General features: G+C 39.0%; 1 protein-coding gene across 2 annotated transcripts in view; it reads left to right on the top strand.

The window, feature by feature from the left end:
* Nucleotides 1-23,311, top strand: part of Fcho2 (FCH and mu domain containing endocytic adaptor 2) — a 119,884-nt gene that overhangs the window by 90,474 nt on the left and 6,099 nt on the right. For both annotated transcript variants that reach the window (XM_045134361.1, XM_045134360.1), the window contains 6 exons: nt 7,060-7,189; nt 15,511-15,622; nt 17,888-18,043; nt 18,790-18,922; nt 21,793-21,992; nt 22,482-22,546. In XM_045134361.1, coding sequence (XP_044990296.1) covers nt 7,060-7,189; nt 15,511-15,622; nt 17,888-18,043; nt 18,790-18,922; nt 21,793-21,992; nt 22,482-22,546 — 796 coding nt within the window. The remainder of the gene's footprint in view (nt 1-7,059; nt 7,190-15,510; nt 15,623-17,887; nt 18,044-18,789; nt 18,923-21,792; nt 21,993-22,481; nt 22,547-23,311) is intronic.

Below are 23,311 nucleotides of genomic sequence, written 5' to 3'. Positions count from 1 at the left end.
GCTCTTGGCATGCAAAGCATACAGGCCCAGGTCTCCAGGTCCCAGTACCCACATGAAGCCAGACACAAAAGTGGCACATGCACCTGGTATTAGTTTACAATGGCAAGAGACCTTGGCATCTACACATGTGCATGCACACATGCAAATGAGCAATTAAAAAATAAATTTATTTTTTTTTTAAATTATTTTTAGGGCTGGAGAGATGGGTTAGCAGGTAAGGCGCTTGCCTGCAAAGCCAAAGGACCAAAGTTTCATTCCCCAGGACCCACACAAAGTGGCACATGCATCTGGAGTTCGTTTGCAGTGGCTAGAGACCCTGGAACACCCATTCTCTGTCTGTTTCTCTCAAATAAATTAAAAAAAAATTTTAACTATTATTTATTTTGAGAGAGAGAAAGAGGCCCATAAAGAGTGAGTATTGTTGTGCCAGGGCCTCCTGTCACTGTAGACAGACTCCAGGCATATGTGTCATTTTGTGCATCTGGCTTATGTGGGTACTGGGGAGTTGAACCCAGGCTGTCAGGTTTTGCAAGTAAGTGCTTTTAACCACTGAGCCATCTCTCCAGTCCCTCCATAAAAATTTCTTTTTTAGTGCATTTTTAAAATTTATTTAGATACAGAGGGAGAGAGCGAGCGAGCAAATGGGCATTCCACGGCCTCTAGCCACTGCAGACGAGCTCCAGATGCAGGCCCCATAATATGCATCTGGCTAACATGGGACCTGGAGAATTGAACCTAGGTCCTTAGGCTTTGCAGGCAAGTGCTTAACCACTAAGCCATCTCTCTAGTCCTAAAAATTTCTTTTTCTTTTTTTTTTTTTTTTTTTAATTTTTCGAGGTAGGGTCTTACTCTGGCTCAGGCTGACCTGGAATTTACTATGTAATCTCAGGGTGGCCTCGAACTCTTGGCGATCCTCCTACCTCTGCCTCCCGAGTGCTGGGATTAAAGGCGTGCGCCACCACGCCCAGCTAAAATTTCTTTTCTTAAAAAATACTTTTTTTTTAGTTTCAAGGAGAAAGTGAGTATGGGTGCACCAAGGCCTACTGCCTCTGCGTTCCAGATGCATGCTCCACTTTGTGCATCTGGCTTTATGTGGGTACTAAGGAACCAAATGCACACCATCAGGCTTTGCAAGCAAGTGCCTACAACTGCTGAGCCATCACTCTAGTCCACCCTCCCCACATTTCTAAAAGTAAAGCTTTATCTTTTTTTTTGTTTGCCTTTGTTATTCATCCATAAGTACTGTGTCAAGCACTTTAGCTGTATAAGATGCAGCTGTATAAAATAAAGTTGCCTCCACAGCCTGCATCTCAAGTCCTTTCTCTTCTTTCCAGCCTACGTTCTAGCCACTCAAAACTTTTCCCCTAATACATCATGCTCTTTTATTTATTTCTTTCTTTTTCTTACTTTTGTAGAGTAAGGCAAAAGGGAGAATTGATGCTGGGCCCTCATACATTTTAAACACACACTCTATCATTTAATTCTATCATGCTGTCTTATACATTCATGTTTTCTTACTATATTCCTTCTGCTTGAAGTGACTCTTAGTTTTCTTTGCAACAAAGTGGCTTCTTTAAGAACCAGCTACATATCATTACCTAGGTAATGGGGTCTGTAATTAATCCTCCATTTTGCTCATATTCCCATATGCTTTGCTTTTATTTTTGTTGGTACACACTCTGTGTATTCCCCTCACAACCAGTTTCATGTCCATGTATTTTGCATAAAACTTTTCATGTAGTGAATCAAGTATCACATGTGAAAATGATGGCCTCCTTTTTTCATTCCCTATTCCAGTGAACTTACTGGAAATGAAATGAAAGATTAAGTACCAATGCCAAGGAGATGGCTGTTTAATTAAAATAACTACTTATTATACCTTGGAGCCTGAGGCATGGCTTAGTGGTTAAATGCACTTACTTGCAAAGCCTGTCAGCCTGGGTTTAATTCCTAAGCACCTATGTCAAACCACACATGAAATGGTACATTTGTCTGGCATTCATTTGCAGTAGCAAGAGACATTGGACTGTGTGTGTGCACGTGCGTTAAAATAAATTTAAAAATTTAAGGTAATTACTGTATCTTAACTAAGCGTGATTGCCCACACTGGAGGCTGAGGTAGGAAGGTCACTGTGAGTTTAAGGCAACCCTTGGCTACATAGTGAGTTCCAGGTCAGTGTCGGGTAGAGTGAGTAATGTGAGACCCTGTCTCAAAAACGAAAAAAAGACATATTTTCTTTTTGTTTGTTTATTTGCAAAGGGGGTGTGGGAGAGAATATGCATGCCAGGACCTCTTACCACTGCAAACAAACTCCAGATGTACACACCGCTTTGTGCATCTGCCTTTACGTGGATACTAGGGAATTGAACCCATGCTGTTAGGCTTTCTGAGCAAGCCCCTTAACCTCTGAGCCATCTCTTCAGCCCAATAATTGTTTTTCGGATTGTAAAATTTGACTTTTTTCCTGATTATGCTGTAAAATTTCAAAAATACAGAGAGGACAGGGGTCATTTAAAATCTACAAGAGATGACTGTTGTTAGCTTTGTTGTTGTTTTGTTTTTGAGGTAGGGTCTCACTCTAGCCCAGGCTGACCTGGAATTTGTTATGCAGTCTCAGGCTGGCCTCTGACTCACAGCCATCCTCCTACATCTGCCTCCCAAGTGTTGGGGTTAAAGGCTTGTTCCACTACACCAGTTGTTAACATTTTAATATATACTCTTCCATCATTTTCTAAATGCATAAAGTATTTGTCAGAGGTAGTCAATTACAGTTAGAAGTACAAACATATTACCTGATCAGTGTTAGGCAAGTTATTCAGAGTACCATTTTCCTCGTGGCTAAAGTGGAAATGATGATAGTCAATTATTGTGAGACTTATATGGCTTAATGTGTACAAAACACTTAGGACATCATTGAATATAAATAATTGCTGAAAAGTTATTAAGAAGTGTATATTTTAAATAAAAAGTTATTGCTTTATACTCTCATAATTAATTTTTTGCTTAAATTCTCTATAAATGTCTTCTATATTATGAATCATTCTTAGTTCATAGCTTTAAGCTTCTTTAAAGTATTAGAATCTTTTGTAAAGTAATTATAAATTCTAAGTATATTAAAATAAATAAAAGTGGGACTCATAGTTGAATCCTTCACATCAACTTTTTTTCCTCCTCCCCCATCTTTGAGATCTCTCTAGGAACTACCCCCAGGAGCTTGAGGGAGCAGCATTTTAAGTGGCTGCAAAGTATTTTGATGTATAGCGTTCTGTCTTCTTTTGTCAGAATTAAATTCCTAAAAGATTTTAGAAATTTATTTGATAGTTTATTTCTTTTCTTTCTTTCTTCCTTTTTATTTTTTAGTTATGTACTTATTTTTTTGGTTTTTCAAGGTAGGGTCTTGCTCTAGCCCAGGCTGACCTGGGATTCACTATGTAGTCTCAGGTTGACTTCCAGCTCACAGCAATCCTACTACCTCTGCCTCCCGAGTGCTGGGATTAAAAGTGTGTGCCACCACACCCAGCCCTGATAGTTTATTTCTAAGTCCTTATTACTATAATTTCTTAGAAATATAGTCATACTCACTTCTTGGCAGACCTTGCTATTTTCTTATTAGGCAAAAAATAAAATTCATAGATTAAATGGTATGCATATTTATTTTAAGATTCTTTTTGTTTTAAGGTAAGGTCTCACTCTAGTCAAGGCTGACCTGTAATTCACTATGTAGTCTTAGGGTGGTCTCAAACTCACAGTGATCCTCCTACCTGTCCTCCTGAGAGCTGGGATTAAAGGCGTGCACCACCACTCTCAGCTTATTTTAAGATTCTTGAAAGTTATTGCTCATTGCTCACTTGAACAGTCTGTCTTCCCTGTCCATACCTAGAGAAATCCTAGTTGTTCCAGAACAGTAGCCTCAAAATTGAGGTCTCAGACCTATAGCATTAGTATCAACATTACTTGAGAACTTAGTAGAATTAGTCTCTGTGGCTATACCTGAGACAAATCAGAAATTCAGGGAAGGCCCTGGTAGTTTTTGTATTGACAAGCCCTCCACATGATTCTGATGCACACTGTTTTTTTTTTTTTTTTTTTTTTTTTTTTGGTTTTTCGAGGTAGGGTCTCACTGTAGCCCAGGCTGACCTGGAATTCACTCTGGAGTCTCAGGGTGGCCTCGAACTCATAGCAATCCTCCTACCTCTGCCTTCCGAGTGCTGGGAGTAAAGGCGTGCGCCACCACGCCCGGCTACTGATGCACACTGTTTTTTGAGACCACTGTTCTAAAGCAGTGCTACCCAACAGAAATATAGTGAAAGCAACATACACTTAATTTGCTGGAAGTAAAAGTTGTGAAGATCATTTAATGTGTATTGCTGTTGTCAGTGTATGAAAAACATATACATATGTACTCAGAATAAAAATTTTGAGATTGTACTTTTTTTTTCCCAAGGTAAGATCTCTAGCCCAGGCTGACCTGGAATTCACTATGTAGTCTCAGGGTGGCCTCGAACTCTTGGCAATCCTCCTACCTTTGCCTCCCAAGTGCTGGGATTTAAAGGTGTGCGCCACCACGCCCAGCTGAGATTGTACTTCTTAAAAATGTGTACACTATCTTCAGAGTCTATTCTCTTTTACACTTACAGTACATTTCAATTTTCATTAGCCACATGTCAAGTACTATTGGTTCTAGTCGTGAATAGCTGAGTTCTGAAAATAAGAGACAGCCACTTCAGAATTTTTTTGTCCTTGGTCAAGGTCTCATTCTAGCCCAGGCTGACTTGGAAATCACCCTGGAGCCCCAGGCTAGCCTTGAACTCAAGGCAGACCTCTGACTTCAGCCTCCTGAGTGCTGTAAAGGTGTGTGCTACCACACTGAGCTTCAGAAAAATATTTTTGCCTTTTTGTTAAGGATTATAAAATGTACTATAAAAATGTAAGGCATGTTAGCCATAAGGCCATGTTGCAATATGTAGTGATGGAGCATTGAAAAGCTATACCCAGCCAGGCGTGGTGGCGCACGCCTTTAATCCCAGTACTCGGGAGGCAGAGGTAGGAGGATCACCATGAGTTCAAGGCCACCCTGAGACTACAGAGTTAATTCCCGGTCAGCCTGGACCACAGTGAGACCCTACCTCAAAAAAACAAAAAATAAAAATAAAAAAGCTATACCCTAGGAAAAAAATAGTTTAAAAATAGTTTAGTGGGAGGGGCCTACAAAATTATATCTATGTAAAAATTAGTGAAGTCTATTTTTTATGCCTTTAAGTTCTTATGAATGCAATTAAGATTCCACTAATTTAGTATTTGAATGAATATGGTTTTATGTGTTTGTTTTGTCTTTTCTTTTTCATGTCTTACGCCAGGCATGGTGGTGTATGCCTTTTAATTCCAGCACTTAGGAGACTGAGGTAGGAAGATAGCTGTGAATTTGAGGCTAGTTTGAGATTAGTGAATTCCAGGTCAGCTAGGTCAGCGTGAGACCCTACCTCCCCACACACACACACAAATGTACAGCAGTATTTTTCATGTCTTAGACATAAGTGGGGACAGTATCTTTTTTGTTAGTTTTTTAAGCAGAAAAGGTTGGTTTTTTTTTAAATTAAGCTAAATATCCCTTTTTAAAAAGTAACATGTTGCTAATATTATTTGTACAAATCGGAATTTGGAAAGAAAAGTCTACTGACCAAGGTAAAAGAATTGGAGATAGTTTTCGTATTTTTCAAAATATTTTTATTTATTTCAGAGAGAGAGAGAGTAAGAATGGGCACACCAGAGTCTTCAGCCACTACAAATGAACTCCAGTTGCATGTGCCACCTTGTGCATCAAGCTTTATGTGCAAACTGGGCACTTGAACCCAGGCTGTCAGACTTTGCAGACAAGGGTTTTTAACCCACTGATCCAACTCTTCATTCTCATATTTGTTTTTAATGGGTAACTTTTTGGTTAACATTTATTTCTAAATGGGAAAACAGCAGGATAAATATTTTCTCAGGCTTTTGTATGGTATGAATTTTTTTTGTTGTTTGCTGTTGTGTGTGTGTTTTGAGGTACGGTCTCATTCTAGCCTAGTTTTTTTTGTTGTTGTTGTTTAAGGTAGGGTCTCACAGTAGCTGAGACTAACCTAGATCTCACTTTGTAGTCCCAGGCTGGCCTTGAAATTACAGCAATCCTCCCACCTCTGCCTCCCAAGTGCTGGTATTAAAGGCGTGTTCTACCCCACCTGACTGGTATGAACTTAAATTTATTTATTTATTTGAGAGAAAGAGGCACATAGAGAGAATGGATGTGCCAGGGTCTCTAGTCACTGCAAATGAACCCCTGATACATAATCCACCTTGTGCATCTGGCTTTACTTGGGTACTGGGAAATCAAATCCAGGTCCTTCAGCTTTCTAGGCAAGTATCTTAACACTGAGCCATCTCTCCAGCTCATGGTATGAACTTTTTAATGTGAAACCACTGCAAGGAATTACACAAGAAAACGTGGAAGATTGTAAATATCTAAAGTAAAGAGCAAACAATATTTAAGGAAGAAAATGTTCGCAACAAATAAGGTTAATAATGGTTAGTAAAAGTTCAGTAAATACTAATCAAAATGACATTAGACTAGACCCTTCATAAAAATAAAAATGGAAATATTTTATTTGTATCTCATTAAGCATTTAAAAATTATTTTTTTTCCTTATTTTCCAACTCATCCATTCAGGAAGGCAGGGTACCTCATGTATGGAGAAGTAAAGTGGGTAGCCCTTTTAGGAAACAGTTTGGTAGTTACATATGAAAAGCCTTTGATACACTTTAAACTAGTCATTTCACTCCTCAGTACAATATTAAGTATGCGTTTTGAAATAGAGTATATTTTATGCACAAAGATCTGTTAGACAGCGTAATTTTAAAATAGCTTTTTTCAGCTTTCAGTATATTCTTAAAAATGTTTTGACATAAGGCATCCAGTACTTAGTTACAGTTACCAGAAATAGTAAAGTTACTTCGGTATAACTTAAAAATCTTCTCTGACAAGGAAGCAATTGTTCAGCATTTTGATAAATAACTTTATCTTTAAGCCCAGGCCATTCAGTCCACCTGTAAACTCCAACACTAGTCCACCTCCTGCTGCTCCCTTAGCCCGGGCAGAAAGTTCTTCCTCTATCTCTTCATCTGCTTCATTGAGTGCTGCCAATACTCCCACAATAGGTAAGTGATTGTTGTTGATAGCAAATTGTTGGTATGTATTCATATATATTTAAATGGGCTAGTGAAGAATTTAACATTAGAAATTTTGTTTTTCTGAAGATAACACTTGACATTGTTGAATGGGTCACATTTCCTTTTCCATTTCAGTCTATTATCTGGATTAGGAGATGTTTAACCATACTGAGATGATAAAGAATAAATCCAGTTTATAAACTACTGGTCATAACCAATTGTTGAAGGCAAAATATACTGTAGTCAATTCTACTGTGCAATTCTACTTAAGAAAATTTGTGTTTCAGAAACCATTATTTATTTGAGAGAGAGAAATAGAGGAAGAATGGGCACACCAGGGTTTCTAGCCACTGCAAATAAACTCCAGATACATGTGCCACCTTGTGCATCTGGCTTTACATGGGTACTGGGGAATCAAACCCAGGTCCTTAGGCATTGCAGGCAAGTGCCTTCAGCTATCTCTCCAGCCCTAGAAACCCATTTTTTAAAAAACAGTTGACACAATGAAAGGTGTTTTGTGCTTTCAGTGAACTATTTTTTTCCATAAGAACTTAAATCAAATATTTTAAAATAGCTGCAAGTCATAGCTGTATAAGCCTAAACGTTATCAATAAAATCCAGTGTTTTTTACTCAGTAATTTTTTTTTTGCTGTTGTCTCCTTTATCCAGTACTTTTTACAAATTCTTATTTACTATAGTAAACAAAGCACAAAGACAGCCTGGGACTACAGAGTGAGTTCTAGGTCAGTCTGGGCTAGAAGGAGACCCTATATTGAAAAAAACAAAATAAATTATTAAAAGAAAAAAAAAAGAAATAATGTAGATGTTTAAAGTTACATAACATCAGAGTTATCAAGCTTTTATAGGCTTTCCAGGTGATTGCGATTAGTGTTGTTGGCTAATGACAGCCCTTATTAAGTGATTTAAATACACCCAGTTTAATTTCTCAACAATCATCACTGAGAAGAGCATCTTGTCTGGGTGATCATTAAAAAAATATCATATATAGTATAGACTAGAAGGAAATATGAAATGGTATGTTTTCAAATATCTAACACAACAGGCTTATTTTTTATGTTTTCATATATAGCATTTTCCCATGTTTAACTCACGTAATTCAATATAATAAGTTTGCCCTTTTATTTTGCTTAGTGAGCACTTCATCGATTCTTAGTTTTGATGATGTATTTGGTTCTCTCTTCATTTTTACAGACCATATACTTTAATCATGAGAAGGTACTCTGGCCTGACTAGAAGTCTAGGAAGTAGTCTGGTTAACAAAGCAAGCTTCAGGTTTTGCATTGTCCAGTCAGGTTTTTCTTTTGCTAGGAACTTGAAGCTGGTTTGGACTCAGTTGGTGTATATTTATTTGCTTATTATTTGAGCCAGTGTTGGCCATAGGAGGACCAGCACTCGTGAGACAGATGACACAGGAAGACATGGGTATTGATTTTGAACAAGAGAGCCTTTAGATCTACTGGAGAAGTACTGTTTCTTTGTAATAATGTTTATTCAGCTCTATCTAGGTTTGAAGTCTTGATTTTTCTTGTTGCTTGAAAATTTTTTTTCCTGCAATGTTTATTTTATTTAAATATAATAGAAGATGATAATTTGATTGGGACACTCTCTGAAATTGAAAAACACTGTGAGACTTCACCAGGTATTGTATAAGAAGCAAATATATCTGTCTGTTGACTAATGATTCTAAAAAGTATCTAAAATACTCAGTTACTTATTTTTTTTCCAGCAATGTATGGTGTCTCAAAAATCAAGAATAACGCTAAAATTAACTATCTCAGTTTTGTGCTAATTATGTCCAGTTTCTATATAAGATCTCAGTCCCCAGTTTAAAAAATACTACCTTTGCATTTCCTTTCATCTCCCTGCTTTCTTCTTCTGAACATTAAGAAGAATCAGTAAATATGAACTGTGAGCTATCAGAGTGAGGAAAAAAGGCTAGAAAAGAGGTAGGAAAAATAATGTCAACTTAGGGCTGTAGGGATGGCTTAGTGGTTAAGGCGCTTGCCTGCAAAGCCAAAGGACCTCCAAAAGACCTCTGTTTGATTCCCTAGTACCCACATAAGCCAGATGCACAAGGTGGCGTATGCATCGGAGTTTGTTTGCAATGGCTGGAGGCCCAGGCATGCCCATTCTCTCTCTCTCATTCTCCCTCTTTCCCTCTCTCAAATAAATAAATAAAAATAAAATACTTTTTTAAAAAAAGAATATGTTGTCAACTTAAAAAAGTTATAATACCTAGGACTTGAGAGATGGCTTAGTGGTTAAGGTGCTGGTCTGCGAAGCCGAAGGGCCCATGTTCAATTTCCCACCTAAAGCCAGATGCACAAGGTGGGACAGGCGTCTGAAGTTCATTTGTAGTATCTAGACGCTCTGGCACACCTGTCTCTCTCTCTCTCTATTTGCCTCTCAAATAAGTCTATTTCTCTCTCTCAAATATATAAGAAGTTATAATACCTAAGCTACCAAAGCAAATGCTTTCCTAACAAACATGGACGGGGAGCTGAGAGGCAGCATGCAAGTAGGAGGTATTTAGGAGTGAGTGGGCCTCAGACTTGTACTCTAGTGATAAAAGGAATTCTGCATAAATATGCAGTCCTCTAGTTTTTCCTCAGATACAGCTACCTGAATATGCAATCAGTGGGGAAGCATAATGTCCTGAATAAGAATAAGAGAGAGAAAGAATTGGTGTGCCAGGGCCTTCTGCTACTGCAAATGAACTCCAGACCCATGCACCACTTTCTGTGTTTGGCTTCATGTGGGTACTGGGAAATTAAACGTGGGCCATCAGGCTTCACAAGCAAGTGCCTTTCACTTCTGAGCCATTTCTCTGTCCCTAAGAATACAGATTTTTTTTCATTCCTAAAAAATTGTTAAAATAATATTATAAATTTGATTTTCAGGGACTTAAGCAAATATTTCCTTTTAAAATTCATTGTTTGGTAGTATGCATGTGGAATGTGGTCTTGAAAACAAAACTAGAAAATATGAAAGTAGGAATTCCATATGTTAAGTAGATTTTGAATTTTCCCCCACCCTTCAAACACTTTTCTTGCCAATATTTCATAACAGGCATGACAACTTGTAGGAATATTTAAAAGAATAACTGCCTGTAAGATGCCTTTTCTTTCTTTGCTCCTTTCCCCTCTTTCCCTCTTTCTTCCTGTTAATCATTTAGTACTTGGGACCTCAGGCCTGCTAGTCAGTTGCTCTGTCACTGAGCTATAGCCCTTGCCTGCCGTACGTGTCTTCTGATGTTGTCAGCCAGTAGCAGACATTAATGTTACCCTTGATTCTGTGTGTGTGTACATGTGTGTGTGTGTGTGTATCCATTTGTGTGGATTGTTCAAGGAACAGTATTAATTTTATTTTTTATTTTATTTTATTTTATTTATTTATTTATTTATTTTATTTTTTTGGTTTTTCGAGGTAGGGTCTCACTCTGGTCCAGGCTGACCTGGAATTAACTCTGTCATCTCAGGGTGGCCTTGAACTCATGGCAATCCTCCTACCTCTGCCTCCCGAGTGCTGGGATTAAAGGCGTGCGCCACCACGCCCGGCCAGTATTAATTTTATATTGAAGAAAAGGTAGGCAGCTCCTGGTATCACTGGGGGATTGATTTTCAGAGTCTCCCAAGAACAGAATCCACAGCTGCTCAACTGAGTTCCTTACACAAAATGGTGTAATGTTTATACATCACCTGTGCATATCTTCCTGTATGCTTTAAATCATCTTTACATTATTTATAGCACACACTAAAATATAAGTGCTCTGTAGGGAGTTGTTATACTGCATTGTTTAGGAATTGATGGCAAGAAAAGTCAATAGTTGCTTATTAGACACAACTTTTCCCCCAAGTAGTTTCAGTCTACAGTTGAGTTCACAAATGTGAAACCCTTGGGTATGGCAGATCAACTGATAGCTCTTTCTAATAAAGTATTGTACTGAGGTTACAGATCAGTGCAAGAATGTTTGCTTAATATGCATGAGCCTTTGGTTTTTGTTTAAGCATTTAAAAATGTATTTGTATAAAGACTGGGGATGGGGTGAATGGGTGGGCCAGGGCCTCTTGTCACCTCAAATGAGCTCCAGATGCGTGTGTCACTTGGTACATCTGGCTTATGAAGGTACTAGGGAATCAAACTTGGGTCATTAGGCATTGCAAGCAAGTGCCTTTAACCACTGAGCCATTTTCCAGCCCCAACTTCTTGGGTTTAACCTCAGTACTGTAAGAAAAATAATGTATAGTAACTGGTATTGACCAGGATATGGAAAAAATTGAGAACTTTGTACGTTATTAGTAGAAATGTTAAAAGGTTGTGGTTCTATGGCAGTTCCTCAAATAATTAAAAATAGAATTTACCATATGATCCATCAGCTTCACTTTTGGATATGTAACCTGAAAGGACTGAAAGCAGGATTTCAAAGAGAGAGTTCTGCTCTCATGTTTACAGAGGCACTGCTTAACAGTAGCAAAAAGATTGAAGTGGTCAGGTGACTAGATAGCAGACTATAGTAAGTACATACGGTGTAATACTGTTCAGCCGTACAAAAGAAGAAAGTTCTGACATGGTGCAACATGAATGAGCCTTGAGGACATTGTGTAATCAAATATGTTTAGATACTTGGAAAAGTTAGATTCCTAGAGACAGCATAATGGTGGTTTCCAGAGGTTGGGAAAAGTGAGGCTGAGGTTCTGGAGGGCTGTTGTTTAACCCAAATAGAGTTTTGGTTTTACAAGACTGAAAAAATTATAGAGGTAGATAGTGTAATGGTTATGCAGCATTGCCAATATTTTCTCTCTGAGCTTGTAAATAGGTAAGACTAGTAAGACTTTGTCTCCAGACAACAACAAAAGCATAAAGAAGGGTTGGGGCTTAAATTTTAGTGTGTCCTTTACCACAGTTAAACAGAATTGAGGAGTGATCAGTCTTCATCTTGCTCTGATATTATGCTTTCCTAAAATTATTTTTAACAAAAATTTAATTTTATTAATTTATTTGAGCAAGAGGGAGGGAGGGAAGCTGATAAATAATGGGGACATTAGGACCTTCAGCTGCTGCAAATAAACTCCAGACACATGTGCCACCTAATGCATCTAGCTTACTTGGGTTGGGGGAATTGAACCTGGGTCCTTTGGCTTTGCAAGCAAGCATCTGAACCATTAAGCCATCTTTCTAGCCCATTTTCCTAAAGTTCTAATGGCCTTCTATTTTAAAATGTTAGAAAAGAAGTTAATTTATTCAAATTTAGGTGTGTTAAGTTTGTCTACAAACATGTATTTGTATAGTTCATTCAGTGAATATATACTTAGTTGTTTTTTTCCATAGTATTTTCTCACTTGCATGCTGAAATTTGTGCCTCTTGATTAGCTCCTCTTATCTGTTTACTCATAATACCAGTTTGAATCCTCTCAGCAGCTGTTTTTCTCTTCATTTCAAAATGCACATAGTATTCCATGATCTTACTAAATAAAAAGCCCAAGAATATTTTCTTTAAATATTACAAGTGGTTTTTATTTTTTATTTTACCTTTTATTCATTTTTGAATTAGCATACAAAGTAAAGGATGTCATTAGGGCATTTTCATACATTGTTTTTACCCATTCCAACCTCCTTGCTTATCTCCTTCTTCAGGACCACCTTTGCCTTCCACACCATAAATATGACTCTTTTTCCGTTACCTTCTCATTGCTGAGGCAAGATACCTGACAAAATCAGTTTAAGGGATGAAGTGTTACTTCAGTTTACGTTCCAAGTTAAGTCCTTCAGGGCAGGGAAGGCATGGCATCAGGAACTGGTCGCATTCAGTCCAGTAGTAAGGAAACAGAACAGAGTGATGAATGCTGCATCCTCAGCTTGCTTCCTCTTTATGTAGCCCAGGATTCTAGCCCATGGAATGATGCTGCCCACAGTTTAGGGTGGGCCCTTTCACCTTAACTAACCTAATATTCTTCATAGTCACAGATTTGTTTCCATGGTGATTTTAAATCTTAATCAAATTAACAACCAGAGATTAACTATCATACTTTCTCTTCCCCCATCCCTTTCCTTAAAATTTCTTCTTTTCAGCCGGGCGTGGTGGTGCACGCCTTTAATCCCAGCACTTGGGAGGCAGAGATAGGAGGATCGCTGTGAGTTTGAGGCCACCCTGAGACTCCATAGTGAATTCCAGGTCAGCCTGGGCTAGAGTGAGACCCTACCTTGAAAAAACAACAACAACAAAAAAAATTTCTTCTTTTCCTCTCATGGTCCCTTTTCTAATTTCACGACCTGTGTGAACACTCACACACACACACATTTAAATACAGATTCTTCATATAAAAGAGAACATGTGGTATTTGTCTTTCTCAATCTTGCTTATTTTGCTTAACATAAAATTACTTTCTTGTTGCTGTAACCAAATACCTAACAAAAAGCAACTTAAGGGAGGAAGGGTTTATTGTGGCTTATAGCTCCAAGTTACAGTACAATCCATGACAGCAGAGAGGACCCTACGCAAGAGTTTGTAGAGGTAGCTGGTCACACTCAGCCCACAGTGCGAAGGCCAAGAATGGTGAATCCTTCGCAGCTTGCTTTCTCCTTCCCAGGGAGTTCAGGATGCCAGCTCTCAGGATGGTGCTGCCCATAGTCTGGATGGGTCTTCTCACTTAGGTTAATCTAATCTAGATCTCACAGACATTTCTAAAGACTTGTTTCCTTATGATTCTAAATCCTGTCAGATTAACAGATAGAGATTAACCATCACATGATGATTTCTGGTTCTCTTTTTCTGTAGATGTCATGTTTCTTTTCTTTTTCCCACCATCCCTTCCTTCCTCCCTTTCTTTTGTTTTTTTGAGGTAGGGTCTCACTCTAACTCAGACTGACCTGGAATTCACTATGTAGTCTCAGGGTGGCCTCAAATTCATGGCAGTCCAGCTATGTCTGCCTCCCGAGTGCTAGGATTAGAAGGTATGTATCGCAATCCCCAGCCCATTTTCTTTATGGCTGAATAAAATTCCACTATATATATGTACCACATTTTCTTTAACACTTACCTCTGTTGATAGACATCTAGGTTGGTTTAATTTCTAAGCTATTGTGAATAGTGCAGCCATAACAAAAATGGATGGCACTATCTCTGTGGTAGGATTTGAATAAATACATATATACACATATATATTTACATACACACTCATATCCATCTAGGAGTCATGTAGCTGGATCATGTAATTCTGTTTTTAGTTTTTGAGTTTTCCATACCATTCTCTATTAGTTCCCTTTCTCTCACATTTATTGTCCTGTATTTTGGTGGTGTAATAGCATTTGTCAGCTGCCTTTAATGGCAAAAATGAAATCTTGTTCTAATCACGATCATAAATGTTTCTCTGGCCTCTTTGGCCATGTTCTTCCATCATGCTAGCCTATGCCTATTTCACAAACATGTTTCTATTCTGAAAATTTGCATTAACTTTTAATGTTTGTGTGTATTTACATAAGGGGATCTGAAAGTGGTTCAGGATATGTAACTAGGTAGGGAGACCACAGAGGAGAAGGAAGAAGGAAGAGGCACCGAGAAGGGGGGCAAAGGGAAGTGTAGCATGAGTGCAGAAAGGAGGCTTCTGGTCCCAAGCATTCCCATTAAGGAATACTCACGCTGTAGAAACACTGAAGGGGAAGGAAGCTAAAGAGAACTGTAATAAGTAGTACTTGGAACATTATTATTTGAAGCAATACATGCAAAAATCCAGGTGAAGCCGGGAATGGTGGTGCATGCCTTTAATCCCAGCACTCGGGAGGCAGAGGTAGGTGGATCTCTGTGAGTTTGAGGCCACCCTGAGATTACATAGTGAATTCCAGGTCAGCCTAGACTAGAGTGAGACCCTACCTCAAACCCCACCCACCCACCCCCCAAAAAAAAAAAAAATCCAAGTGAATCCCTGAAATACGTGATTGATAGACCCTTAAAAGAATTTGATTGTGCAGGTTTCGGAAGCCATTAGTGATTATTTTAGCTCTTCACGCCATTGACCTTTTCCTTTTGATGAGGCTTAATCTTCCTATGTTTTTATATCTAGAAGTCACTTTGATAATCTTCCACAGGGGGTGCGTGTGTGTGTTATGCTCTAATTCATTTTATGCTGTATATTTTAACCTCTAGGTTTATGTTTGGGGCGTCATTGAAACCAATAATAGAGTCACTTGTTGCAATCTGATTGGCTTGACCTTTATACTATGCATTTGTCTAAGTATGTATTCTAGCATATGTCTTTCAGAAAGATTTAACAAATAAATTGTGTGTATTCTAGGTGTGTCACGGGGTCCCAGCCCTGTCAGCCTTGGAAATCAGGACACCTTACCTGTGGCAATTGCCCTTACAGAATCTGTTAATGCCTACTTTAAAGGAGCAGATCCTACCAAGTTAGTTTTTGACATATATGTGTGTGCTTGGATGTGTGTATTTTGAGTGAGGAGGAGGGGCTTGGTAGTAAATTTTAAGTTTTATTTTGATTCTTTGAAGATTAAGGTTTTCTTTTAAATGTTTATTTACTTTTTTGCTGATTATCTGAGGATTTGTCAAATTAAAAAAAAACTACAATTAAGCCAGGCATGGTGGCCCATGCCTTTAATCCCAGCACTTGGGAGGCTGAGGTAGCAGGATTGTCATGAGTTTGAGGCCACCCTGAGACTACATAGTGAATTCTAGTAGGTCAGCCTGAGCTAGAGTGAGACCCTATCTTGGAAAACCAAAAAAAAAAAAAAAAAAGGCTGCAGTTACCAATAAGTGGTGTGCTGATTTTCCTTCAGGATATTTATACTCTTGTAAAGTGGTTTGACCAATAAGACATATTTGATTTAAAAATCAGTGGAGTTGGCATAGTTGGTACAAGAAACTCTTGTTGAAACAGGAGGAAAGACACAAGATAGGGTAAAGAGCTAGGTAGATTTGTAGTTCATCAGTGAGAGCATGAGGAAGTTCTTTTCTGATTTTATTTACTCATTACAATTCAGAGTAGGGAGAAGGAATGTTTGTTAAAGGAGAAATAAAAGTTCTACGAAGAGCAGAGGAATGATCAGACATGTCATAGGATTACCAGGTCATGCTAAGGGGGCCAGTTGAGACTTACTTCTGTGGGTCTGTGTTTTTGCCTAGTCCCATTCAGCTGGTTAGATGTGGGCAGGGAGCTAGGTTTAGCCAAGACTGTTGCACCAAGGAGTCAGTGAAAGAAGAGAAGGGAGGGTTTATGCAAAGAAGACTGTCTAATAATGGACCTGGAGATCAAGAGAAGGAGGAAATGGGGATATGAAGTTTGAGTGTAGAATCATAGGAAAAGGTGGTTGGAATAATGGAATGTGAAGATTTGGATGAGACTGGGGAATTGTTTAAATTGTACTAGCCAAAATGAGTTAGAAAGTGATTAGTAGATGAGTAAGGACCATGGAATAGATTATGAAGAGACTAGAGCGTGGTGAGGTAAGCTGGAAGAGTTACTGGTGTTAAGGAGCTGAAGAGCATATTGAAGTCACTAAAAATAAAACTCCATAGTGGTGTAGAGAAAAACTGGGAATGAGCCAGGAGCTCAGATTTTCAGGAAGTGAAAGGGAATGTGGAAGATGAGAGGGGAAGATGGTCTGAGTTTGATACAGGAGTTTCAAAGGAAGAAGAAATAAAAGGCAGCAAGGGGCTGGGGAGGCGTCTGCCCAGGCCCAGTGCACTGGTAGGGAGTGAGAGAGGACAGCTGCACTGGTGACAGTGTTCCCCAGGAGGCAGTGACCCCACAGGTCATGCAGAGGATGGTTGCCACAAAAATAAGTACTTGGGTTGTATTGAAAGAGTGTCATTTTGTGTAGAATATTTTTTTCCTGATAAAGTTGAAGAAATACTCATTGGTGATAAAGGGTATGTATGCATGTATACACATATACATATGCATAACATATATACACATATACATATGCATAACATATATGCTTTTTAAACCAAATATACCACACACACACACTTTTTGTAGTTGATTTAAGAGATTTAGATACCATCTGGTATTTTCAAACACAAGTTTTTCAGTTGATTCTCCTCCTGCCCTTACCTTCCTCCTCTCCATCCCCCCTTGGCATTCTTACCTCCACCTTTCTGTTTATAAATCACATGTCTCCTTTTGCTCTTCCCCATTCCCTTCCTTGTCATTATTAATTACCCATTCTTGTTCACCAAAAACCAAATACACTTTTTTTGCTTGTGTATGTATGTAATGTGGTGTGTGGCATATGCATGTTTATGTGCCCTTGTGGCACCCTATTCGCTCACCTGCTGTGGGATATGCTTGCCTGTGGTGGTCAGAGCAGAATGTGGGGTGTCCCATTCGTTTACTCTACTGCTCATTCTTATTTGAGCTACCATCTCATACTGATCCCCGAGCTTGCCATTTTTTTCACATGCTCCAGGGATTCCCTGGTCTCAGCTCCCCTTATGGGACTGGAGTTACAATAGTACATGACCACACCTACCTAGTTACGTGAGTCCTGGGATTCAAATTTTAGCAGGTGGGCTCTCAGGCCTCCTGGGGCCCTCATGCTTACACAGAAAGTGCTCTTAACCACTGAACCATCTCTCCAGCCACCAAATATGCTTTTGATTGAAGATTAAAACATCTTATTTAAACACTTGTTGTTTTCTCCTAATTTCAGGTGCATTGTGAAGATCACTGGAGACATGACAATATCATTTCCAAGTGGAATTATTAAGGTCTTCACTAGCAATCCTTCTCCAGCTGTGCTATGCTTCAGGGTGAAAAATATCAGCAGACTGGAGCAAATTCTTCCAAATGCACAACTTGTGTTCAGGTTTGTATGCTTTGTTTGGAAGGTTAAAAAAGTTTCTTTTTAAGAAATGTTCTTTCTTTGAAATAATCATGTCAATTTGAAGACAATACCAATTATTATTATTATTATTATTAAGCAGCTTTCTTTTTTTTTTTTTTTTGAGGCTGACATGGAACTCGCTGTTTAGTCTCAGGCTGGCCTCGAACTCACAGCATTCCTCCTACTTCTATCTTATGAGTGCTGGGATTAAAAGTGTGCACCACCATGCTTGTCTTCAGCTGTCTTTTTGATGTTAGTGATAGTTATTTTTCAGGAAGGCATTTGCTGTGTTCTATTTTTTATCCTCTATATCTTGGTTTTTCTCCTTCCCACATTTTGGTTCATTTCTACTAGTCTTTCTTAAGTCACCAAATTCCTACATACAGAAAAAGAAGGATGGGGAGTTTAGCTCCATGGTAGAGTGCTTGCTTAGAATGCGTAAAGTCCTGGGTTCAATCCCCAACAAGGTAAAAACAATCAACAACAAAAAGTACCCCCTGAAAGCAAAGTTCAGGTTCAGGCTAAGGTGGGCATGCTGGCACATGTCTGCAGTTCCAGCTCCTTGGGAAGCTAAGCTGGAGGACAGCTTGAGTCCTGTACTTGTGGCCATCAGTATGGTGACTTCTTGGGAGTGGGGAAGCACCATGTTGCCCAAGGAGGAGTGAACCGTGCTGGGGCAGGAAAGGAAAAGGGAAAAGATAAATCACAAATGTTTCTCATACATCTAGTGATCCATCGCAGTGTGATTCCAACACAAAGGACTTTTGGATGAACATGCAAGCTGTTACTGTCTACCTCAAGAAACTATCAGAGCAAAATCCAGCTGCTTCTTATTATAACGTAGATGTATTAAAGTATCAGGTGAGTGTCATGTCATTGTAAGAACCTGACTTTAAACAAATGGAATCTGACATAACACTAAATGAAAAAAAAAATGTCAAGTGAGGTTCACTTCAGGAGGACCAGGTTGTTTCAAAAATTAAAAATATTAGCAAGTGAATGGGTATTTCTGCCAATTTGATAAAATGTTTACCAGGTATTTGTGATTAAAATATTGAATAAATATAAATAAATGAATTTATAACTTCATTTTAAAAGACCAACATCATTAGTCTTAATTAAGAAGTGCCTTACTTTCTGGGCATGGTGGCGCATGCCTTTAATCCCAGCACTTGGGAGGATAGCCTTGAGTTTGAGGCCACCCTGAGACTACATAGTGAATTCCAGGTCAGCGTGAGCTAGAGTGAGACCCTACCTTGGGGGGAAAAAAAAATGCCAAATGTAATGGCATATGTCTATTTTCCTGCACTGGGGAGAAAAAGACAGGAGAATCCCTAGGGTTGACGAGCTAGTCTACCATAATTATTGAGCTGCAGGCCAATTAAGAGAGACTATCCCAAAGGAGGTGGCTGGTGTCCCTGAATATGTCATTTGAAATTGTCCTCTGCTGTCCACATGCATGTGCATGCAGATCAAAAGCAAACCCTTGAACATAACCAGTATTTGGAGGTAAAAGTATTTGTAACACGTAAGGTAGACTGGGGTTAGCCCAAGGAGTCGAAAGAGGCACGTGACTCCGTAGATGACTTACGGAGGACTTGTAGCGCGCATGCTTAGAACAGGGAGCACGTGCGGTGAGTACCAGCGTTTGCCCACCACTCTCCTAGGAACGGAAGGTTGCGCTGTACAATATTAAGACAAGTATGACTAGTAGTTAATGAAGCCTCTTAGGAGGAAATTGTAATAGATTGGTGGATAGATATGACCTTTCATTCAGAGTTTCAGAAATCACAAAGAAAAGGTAGAAATGCAATATTGTTTGTAAATGTAGTATACATCAATAGAGGAAAAGATTGACTTAATGAGTTATTAGAGCCATTGAAAAGAATGGGATAGATCCATATTTTCATGTTCCTAAAAAGTCTGGAAGGATGTGTACCATGATGTTACCAGTTGGGAGTAAAATTATTGAGGATGGAACCGGGCGTGGTGGCTCACGCCTTTAATCCTAGCACTCTGGAGGCAGAGGTAGGAGAATTGCCGTGAGTTCAAGGCCACCCTGAGACTCCATAGTGAAGTCCAGGTCAGCCTGGGCTAGAGTGAGACCCTACCTCGAAAAACCAAAAACAAAAAATAAAAAAAATTATGGAGGGATGGGCCTGCAGTGCAGCAGCACTGTGGTAGAGCATTTGCCTTATCTTGAGCTTAGTCTTTAATACCACGGTACTAAATAAGTGAATTCCAGAGACGAATTTCCTGTTTCATCTCAGTTTTTGATTTTTCAATGTAGGGTCTCACTCTAGCCCAGGCTGACCTGGAATTCACTATGGAGTCTCAGGGTGGCCTCGAACTCACGGCGATCCTCCTACCTCTGCTTCCTGAGTGCTGGGATTAAAGACGTGTGCCACCATGCCTGGCTGCTACTTCAGTTTTGTTTGAATTTTAGTAATTCTATTGAGGTGATTTATATTTCTAGGAAAAAAAAAAATATATATATATATATATATATATATGTATGTATGTATACACACACACACACACATACACACACCTCTCTTACCCATGAAGCACAAAGTTGAATAGGAAGAAAAGTTACCACATAGGTTGACTTGATGTTTATTACATATATTTTTGTTTATTCCTTATTAGCAGATGTTTTTAGCCAACATGTGCTAATTGCTGGTAATAGGATAAGGTGGTTGTGAACATAATAAGTAAATAATACTGTATATTAGGAATGAAATTGTATGAAAACTAAGAAATGGCTTCAAATGGAGCCCTTTTTAGAACTGAAGAAAATCAGTTGTCCCATTTACTGTCAGTCATAAGCTTAAATATTTGAAATTGGCAATATTCTGATCCTGGGTTTGGGAACCACATGGTGTACCTTTGTTTTCTCACCCAAAGAATTTAGTTCTAAATCTTTTTAAAATATTTTATTTATTAGAGAAAGATAGGTAGATAGAAAGAATAAGTGCTCCTCCAGGACTTCCAGCCACTACAAATGAACTCCGGATGCATGTGCCACCTTGTGCATCCAGTTTATGTGGGTACTGGGGAATTGAACCTGGGTCCTTAGGCTTTGTACACAAGTGTCTTAACTTCTAAGCAATTCTTCAGCCCATAAAACTTACCTTAATTTTTTTTTTGTTTGTGAGAGAGAGGGAAAGAGTGGGGGAAGGGAGGGAGGGAGAATGGGTGAATCAGGGCCTTTAACCACTACAAACGCCAGACATACTCACCACTTTGTGCATTTGACTTTATGTGGGTACTGGGGAATTGAACCAGCAGGGTCTTTTGGCTTGTTAGCGAGCACCTTAACTACTAAATCATCTCTCCAGCCCTAGTTCTAAATTCTTTATATTTTCTTGTGTAGTTCATAAAACATCTTAGAGTTCTGGGTTGCATGTTGAAAGCTCTCAAACTTTGTACAAATAAAAATGGCCTAGTAGAATACTGTTTTCTGGGTGCTGTCCCTAAGCTGTAGAGTCAGGTTTTCTACAGTTGGATCTAGGGAACTATGTACACAAACAAGCACCATGACAGTTTCCATGCAGGTAGTCCCAGGCCCATCTGTCAAACATGACCTTAACCTCTGGTCTGAGCTCTTTACTCTGCCTAGCACCAGGCGGCTCCTTTGTTCCTTAGTTGTGATTCTGTGAATTGTTCTGTTTAACTTTCTGATGTAAACTCTTCAGGCAGGCAATTATTTGTCCGTTTTCTTGTGAAAGGTTTCATCAAATGGCATTCAGTCCACTCCTCTGAATCTTGCAACATACTGGAAATGCGGTGCTAGCACAACAGACCTGAGAGTGGATTTTAAATACAACCCGGAAGCGATGGCCACGCCGTGTGCACTGTCCAACATCCAGGTGGTGGTGCCGGTGGATGGAGGAGTCACAAACATGCAGTCCCTTCCCCCTGCAATATGGTAATTCCTGCTGCCTGCTGCCTGGCCGTCAGTCGAGACGCTCTTTCATAGGGATAAATGTAGCATCAGGAGGAATATCTGCTTGCTCAGTGTTTACTAGCACTAGTAACTCCTGTCTTTTAATTGCTCTTGTACTCTCTATTACTATTTGTATGGACTCCAACAACTATATTTTCTTCAGAATTAAGAGTAGTGTTTTCCTGAACTAATTAAGGAACTGAGCCAAATATACACTTTCAGTTTTCCTTTCTCTGACCACTGTAAATGAGAGAAATTCTACAATTTGGTAAACTTTCATTACTTGAGAAAGATTCAGGTTGTATTTATTTATGCTATATTGTAAACACATTTTACTAGTTAGTCCTATTTAAAGTAAACTACACTGTAATTATTGTAATGAAACTGCTTTAAGTTCCTTTAGTGTGTCCTTACATGTATAAAATTCTATATTAGACACACTTAACCTGAAGGTATTTATTTTTATTACAGGAATGCAGAACAAATGAAAGCCTTTTGGAAATTATCTGGTATTTCAGAAAAATCAGAAAATGGAGGTAAGAGTATGCTTCCCGTATTGTTGGCAGTGAGAAGTCTCTGCAAATGGCCTTCTTCTTCTCTACCCCACGCTGAGGGTCAAGTGCGGGGCCTGCCAGGTGCATGCCAGGCAAGGCCATACCACCCTCCTGCGCTCCCAGCCAGCGTTGGTTTTTAAAGGCGTGTTTATGGGAGTTTACTTCTGGAATGTCAAGGCCTGCTTTCAGTTCTAGAGCTGACCACTAGGGGGAGGTTAATACCTTAAATATAAATGTAGGAGCTCAGATTGAGATCAGGTTTCCCTCTTTAGATTGAACACACTTTTCAGATAAGAAAAAGAACTTCGGTTAGAATTTTATAAATGTTTCTTATATGTTTATGCTAACATTAAGAGAAAACACCTGACAACTATCCTCAGGCAGATAACCTGGTAACTAATTGAAAATAATTTAATATACTGTTTATCTTGTTAATGGGTACCCCCAAATTCATGTAGAAAATGGCTTTAAAAAGTCTCCTTGTCTCTCCAATTTGCTTAGAGAATCTGTCTTTTTCATTTCCCTATTGGAAGTTGTCAACAGTGATGATTCAGTTGTATGAGGATTATTTTAACTTTTAAAAATTGTCTTCTTGAGCTGCAGTGATGGCTTAACAGTTAAAGCACTTGCCTGAAAAGCCTAAGGACCCAGGTTTGATTTCCTAGTACCCACATAAAGCCAGATGCACAAGGTGGCACATGCATCTGGAGTTCATTTGCAGCTGCTGGAGGTTCTGGCGTGCCCATT

This window comes from Jaculus jaculus, chromosome 14 (assembly GCF_020740685.1).
Source record: "Jaculus jaculus isolate mJacJac1 chromosome 14, mJacJac1.mat.Y.cur, whole genome shotgun sequence".
Lineage (NCBI taxonomy): Eukaryota > Metazoa > Chordata > Mammalia > Rodentia > Dipodidae > Jaculus > Jaculus jaculus.
This window is presented reverse-complemented; position numbering and strand designations above follow the sequence as displayed.